Below are 6,831 nucleotides of genomic sequence, written 5' to 3'. Positions count from 1 at the left end.
TCCAAGTATGTGAAGGTGAAAATATATCATCTTCAATCTCGATGCAAGACTGACAAGTAAGAAAGAACTGATCCCGATGGATCTTCTGTCAACTGATTCAGAAATCATAGCACTCCTACGAAATCACAACTAATCAAGGACTAAACGCAGCAACCAAGACAGCATACGTCCGCCGATAGCAGATCCATTCGGTAAATTGAGAAGAAATCAACGCAGAAGGAAAAACAAGATCACAGAAACATAAGACCAGGTTGATCCCAAGTGCGAGATGCAGATAGAACAATTCATCCGGCATTAGCAAGTCGATAACTGAAAATAGATCATATAGTACGTACATGCCAAAGAGGCCACGATTCGATCGTATTATTTAATAACAGACACGAGAAAGCTAACGAAAGTTGACACCGTGCAGGCTTGGGATCGATCGGACAGGAAGAAGACGGGCGGGCAGGGACGGATGACGTAGCGCCTACTCGTCGGAGGGGTCGCCATCTCCCTAGGACTTCTTGTTGTCGGAGGCGCCGGTCCCCCTGCCCTTGTTGCCGATGAGGTCAAGATCCTCGTCGGTGTAGCCGTCGGCGCCCTCCCAGGTGAACTTGCCGCCACGGCCGCCCTTCTTGGCGTCGCCGCTCATCCCGGAGCCTGACTTGCGGTCCCTGCGCTCCTGCGGCAGCTTGTACGGGTCCCGGCTCTTCTTCCCGCCGTCCATCGCCGGCCCTTTTTCCTCCCCTGCAAGAAGATCCAGCAACGAGAAGAGATGGAAAGTGCTTTTTTTAGGGGTGCGTCTCTGTTTCGGTGGTGCTTGTTTCCACGGGCTTATTTATGGGAGAAGGTCAATCATGCCAATCCAATTACCACGTAAGAAATGGAACCCCCAACCATTTGATTTTGAGATCGATTGATCCGAGCCGTTGAATCAAGACCGGTGAGGAGAGCAATGAATAGTGCCCAATTTATTGCTCACGTTCTACCATTTTGTCTCTCTGTGGAAGTCGGGGTCGACGGGGTGGGCCGCTGTTGTCATCGACCGCGGAAGCGGGTGTTGCCGGTGTTGGTTTTAGTGGGGCGCATGGATCGTGCCACCGCCCGTAGTTTTGGGTGGCCGTCGAGGGCAGTTCCAAGATTTCACGTGTTGGCCCTTGCATGGTATTCCGTGGATGGCTGGGTTGCGCGTAAGGGCGAAGAGAGTGACTAGTTGGGCGAGAACCCTAGTTGTCACTCTCTTTCGCAGTCCTCACTTCGGCCCCTTCTGTGACTTCCGTCTTTGGATCCGGCGCCGTTGTCTCTCTGCTTGCCCCGTCGTCATTCCTCAGGTGTTGTTGTCTTTCTCATGTGATTCTTGGAGACAAGCTCACGCAGCTCAGGGGGCTGCACATGCTTGCCAGGCCGGCGATGGAGGGCATCTTCCATCTGCTTTGGCTCGTGGAGGCCACCCCAAGAAATCCATTCGACCTCGTCGTCCGCCTCCAGGGGGTGCCTCTTTGGATTTGCGCCTAGAAGGCGTCTGCACGTATGTTTGATATGAACTGCAATGCACATAAGTTGGATATAGATGTTGCAGTTAGTTAGAGCTTACCATCATTTCTCTTCAAGGTGTTGTAAAACAGAGGGAGAAGGTGTTATTCTTCCAAACATTGGCATGCCTACAAAGCCCTCTAAATTCGTAATAGATTGAGTACTAGGAATACGAAATTTGGATTCAGCAAAACAAAAGAATCATTGAAGAGTGATTTGAACAAGATTAAGCAGAATACAATGAGATTTACCTCGATTTCATCCGCCGAATCCAATGCCATTGGGTTTGCCTCGGGTAGAATGACTAGAAGCGCAAGAGCAGAGGAAAATGTGGTGCATGAACAAGTTGTACGTGCGATAATGGAAGGGCTCTGAAGGATGGCAGTTACAACAAAGAACAAGAGTGGAATAGACCATGGAAGAAGAACTTCATTCATCTGAGAAGCAAGTGGACTTGGGGCGGAGAAACAAATTTCTCGTAACTCGATCCAGGGACTCGCGCTATGCACACTGAAGAAAAGGACGGTAACAACTTATTGAGTAACAAACGATAGAACTAGCTCAGACTGTGCCCAAGTGACACGTCTCCATTATATCTACTTATCCAAACACTTTTTGCTCTTATTTTGGACTCTAATTTGCATGATCTGGATGAAACTAACCCAGACTGACGTTGTTTTTAGAAGAACTACTATGGTGCTTTTTTTGTGCAGAAACAGAAGTTCTCAGAATTGGACGAAACTTTTTGGAGATTTTTTATGGAAAATATAAAAATACTGGAGCCAAGACCCACCAGAGGGGGGCCACCTGTTTCCCACAAGGCAACAGTGCACGGCCACCCCCTGGCCATGCTGGGATACCTTGTGGGGCCCAGAGGCTCTGCTGACCATAATCTCAAGCCTATAAATTTTGTTTCTCCGAGAAAAAATAGGAGAAGTTTCATCACGCTTTACGATACGAAACCGCTGCCACATCATGTTTTTCATTGGGAGGGCTGATATGGTGTCCGTTTAGGGCTCCGAAGAGGGGATTCATCGCCATTGTAAGTGCATCTAGTGCCCCTTGGTGATTTTGATGTATTGAAGACTTATAGGTTAAGGGACTAATGCGTTTGTGAGTGTACACAAGTCTATAAGTCTATGAGGAGTTTGATATTTATAGAGAAAGTCGACCCCTAAAAATGGATGTCTTCAACTGAAGACTTTGACTTTCTGAAGACTTTGAAAGTGAAGAAATTGGTGCAATCCTGAAGACTTGATATTCATGCGAGGAATATGAAGCCTGAAGACTTTGTTTTCATAGTTTCGTTTTTCTCTTTCTTGGCGACGTGGGCCTGTAAGACACACAGCCATGTTAGTAAGTGTTTTGCAATGACTAGACACGACTTCGGCCAAGGAGTTTGGAAGGGGGATTCCTATAGGCAGTCGGCTCTGATACCAACTTGTGATGCCCCCGTTTTGACCGTACACTAATCATACACGCAAACGTGTACGATCAAGATCAGGGACTCACGGGACGATATCACAACACAACTCTAAAAATAAATAAGTCATAAAAGCATCATAATACAAGCCAGGGACCTCGAGGGATCGAATACAAGTGCTCGATCATAGACGAGTTAGCGGAAGCAACAATATCTGAGTAAAGACATAAGTTTAAAAAAGTGCCATAAGATGGTAAGCACAAACTGGGATACAAATCGAAAGAGGCGCAGGCCTCCTGTCTGGGATCCTTCTATACTACTCCTGGTCATCGGCAGCCTGCACGTACTAGTAGGCACTCTCAGCGTAGCAGGGGTCGTCGTCCACGGTGACGTCTGGCTCCTGGGCTCCAGCATCTGGTTGCGACATCCGAAGAGGAAAAGGGGGAAAAGAGGGAGCAAAGCAACCGTGAGTACCCATCCAAAGTACTCGCAAGCAGGGATCTACACTACATATGCATGGGTATCTGTGTAAAGGGGTAATATCGGTGGACTGAACTGCAGAATGCCAGAATAAAAGGGGGATAGCTAGTCCTATCAAAGACTACGCTTCTGGCCGCCTCCATCTTGAAGCAGTAGAGGAGAGTAGATGGTAAGTTAACCAAGTATCATCGCATAGCATAATCCTACCCGGCGATCCTCTCCTCGTCAGCCTGTTAGAGAGAGATCATCGGGTTGTATCTGGCACTTGAAAGGGTGTGTTTTATTAAGTATCCAGTTCTAGTTGTCATAAGGTCAAGGTACAACTTCGGTTCATCTTTTTACCGAGGGACACAACTATTCAAATAGATAAACTTCCCTGCAGGGGTGCACCACATAACCCAACACGCTCGATCCCTCTGGCCGGACACACTTTCCTGGGTCATGCCCGGCCTCGGAAGATCAACACGTCGTAGCCCTACCTAGGCACAACAGAGAGGTCAGCACGCCGGTCTAGATCCTAAGCGCGCAGGGGTCTGGGCCATCGCCCATTGCACACCTGCACGTTGCGACGGTGGCCGGAAGTAGACCTAGCCTCCCTAATACAAGAGCAGGCGTTCCAGTCCAATCCGGCGCGCGCCGCTCAGTCGCTGACGGTAAAAAGGCTTTGGCTGATACCACGACGTCGAGTGCCCATAACCATTCCCGCGTAGTTGGTCGAGTGCCCATAACTATTCCCGCGTAGTTGGTCGAGTGCCCATAACTATTCCCGCGTAGTTGGTTAGTGCGTATAGGCCAGTGGCCAGACTCAGATCAAATACCAAGATCTCGTTAAGCGTGTTAATTAATGTAACAGCGGACGCCGACCAGGGGCTAGGCCCACCTCTCTCCTAGGTGGTCTCAACCTGCCCTGTCGCTCCGCCACAAAGTAACAGCCGGGAGCCGTCGGGAACCCAGGCCCACCACTACCGGGATGGAACCACCTGTCCTTTCAGCCCCCACATTGGGATCACTTGCGGGTACTCTACGAGCCGATCCGACTTTAGTCACTACATGTATCATATAATATGTATGTAAGTATATACCCGTGATCACCTCCCGAATGATCATGACCCGGTAGTATAGCATGGCAGACGGACAAGAATGTAGAGCCACTGATGGAATACTAGCATCCTATACTAAGCATTTAAGATTGCAGGCAAGGGTAACAACTGTAGCAACAATGATAGGTTGTGCAGCAAAATAGGATTAACCAAAAGCAGTAACATGCTACACTACTCTAATGCAAGCAGTAGAGAGAAGGAATAGGCGATATCGGGTTGATCAAGGGGGGGGGGCTTGCCTGGTTGCTCTGGGAAGAAGGAGGGGTCGTCGTCGATGTAGTCGATCACGGGGGTATCGACGGCGGTCACGAGGTCTATCGGAAAGAAGTAACGTAGGGGGAACACAAATAAATAATAGAGAAATCAAAGCATAACATGGAAAAATGCGGTGCTAGGGGTGACCTTACGCAGTATTAGGCGCTACCGGCAAAGGGGGGAAACATCTCGGAAAGTATTCCCGGTGTTTTGCGTTTTCAGACAAACGACCGGAGGGGGAAGGTTGTAGGTTCACTATGCTAGGGACGCGTGGCGAATGAACGGACTGCGTATTCGGATTCGTCTCGAAATTCTGAGCAACTTTCATGTACAAAGTATTTTCATCCGAGATACGGTTTATTTAATATTAATTTTTAAAGTTTTAAATGATTTTCTAATTTCTGGATTTAATTTAATTCAAAACTAAATTAGTATTTAAATGCTACGGGTACACAGGAAGTGTACCCAGAAATGTGCACCTAAGGTTGACAGGTGGGGACAGTTGAATGGGTCAACTGCCCAGTCAGCAGTCAACAGTGACTGGTCAGCTAACAAGCGGGGCCTACATGTCATATGCACAATTTGTAACTGAATTTATCTATTCTTTTAGTTTACTAATTAGCTAGCTGGTCCCACATGCCATAGACTACTAGCTAACCTACCACTAATTACCCCTAACTAACCTTTAATTAGGCACTAATTAACTTGGCCTGGGCCATGTGCAGTGGCACAAGCCGGCCATGATGTGCTTGTGCATCACGCACAAGCACACAGGCACATGGCCATGGCCATGGCGTGGCCAAGATGCGGCAAGCGTGGCATAGGGGAACGCGGCCAGCATGCATGACTGGCAAGCACGGAGACAGCAGCAAGCAGTAGCAGTAGCGGCGCAACGTAGAGCAGCAGCAAGTAGGAGCAGCAGCAGTGCATAGCGCCAGCGGCAAGAGCAGTAGTACGAGCAAAGCGGCAGCACGCAGAGCAGTAGAAGCACGCGATTAGCAGTAGCAGTGAAAGTAGCTGGCAGGGGAGCAGCTGCGGCTGCGGGCGTGCGCGAGACAAGGTGCCGGGGCGCGAGGCCGGGGCGTAGCCCGGAGCGGCCGCGGGCGTGAGGGTACGCGGAGTGCGTGACCTCCGGCCATGGCGACCAAAGCGCGGAACGTGGAAAAACGGCGCGGATTCAAGGCGGGAAAAGGGCGAACAGGTGCGGCTCATCAAGAGGAAGACGGTTGCGAGCTCGAGGTGGTCGGGGCGGTGCCGGAGTAGCGGTTCGAGGCGGTGGCCGAAACGTAGGGAGGAGCTCGATGGCGATGGTGTATTCACAATCCTGTCCGATCCGTTGAAGTAGTCGATGTAGAAGGATGTAGCGCAGCTCCTGGACCTCCATGGGCGACGCGGGGTGGCTCCGAAGCATGACATCAACAGTGGCGCGACGACGATGGTCTCGAGCGACGGCTAAAGTGAGTGAAGTGGCGCGAGGGGGAAAGATTGGAGATGCTAGGGTTTGAGGGGGCGTGTGGATGGCCATATAGGTCGCCGGGGTGTCCCCGGATGGCCGGCACGTGGCCATCGGTGCTATGGACGTGCCCCCTCTGTCCACGAGGCTATTGTGAACAGGAAGGAGCTGGGGACATGGGCTGGGCCGCGTGGCCACTTTAGGCCCAGTCACAAAGTAGTTTTAGGTCCCTTCCCTTTTCTTTTTTTCTATGATTCGCAATTAAATTTAATAGCAAATGTATTTTATTAATTTGGCCCAAAATTACAATACAAATTTAGACACAGACGTAAAATGGTCTGGGGGGCATTTGAAAAAGTGTGCATTTTACATAATTAGAAAGGCATTTTAAATCACCGCTTTGTCCATGTTTTAATTAGGTTAAGGTATTTAAATACTTTACAAAATCTTGGTTCCACTATGACAAATTGTTAGTAAATTTTTGCAACCCACCAGACATATTTGTTTTACCGTTTGAAGAAATAATAATTTCACTTTATTTTATATTGAATTTGAATTTGGTTTGGAATAAAGTTAAGTTTAGAAAAATAATTGTGAATACATGG

At 49.0% G+C, this 6,831-nt stretch overlaps 1 protein-coding gene across 1 annotated transcript; it reads right to left on the bottom strand.

The window, feature by feature from the left end:
* Nucleotides 1-275: 275 nt before the first annotated feature.
* On the bottom strand, nucleotides 276-810 carry LOC125520811 (uncharacterized). Its single transcript, XM_048685872.2, has one exon. The coding sequence runs from the start codon at nucleotides 707-709 to the stop codon at nucleotides 497-499; it is 213 nt and encodes a 70-aa protein (XP_048541829.1). The 5' UTR covers nucleotides 710-810; the 3' UTR covers nucleotides 276-496.
* Between the last annotated feature and the right edge of the window lie 6,021 nt (nucleotides 811-6,831).

Source organism: Triticum urartu, chromosome 1A (genome assembly GCF_056163025.1).
Source record: "Triticum urartu cultivar PI428250 chromosome 1A, HENAU_Tu73, whole genome shotgun sequence".
Taxonomy (NCBI): Eukaryota; Viridiplantae; Streptophyta; class Magnoliopsida; order Poales; family Poaceae; genus Triticum; species Triticum urartu.
This window is presented reverse-complemented; position numbering and strand designations above follow the sequence as displayed.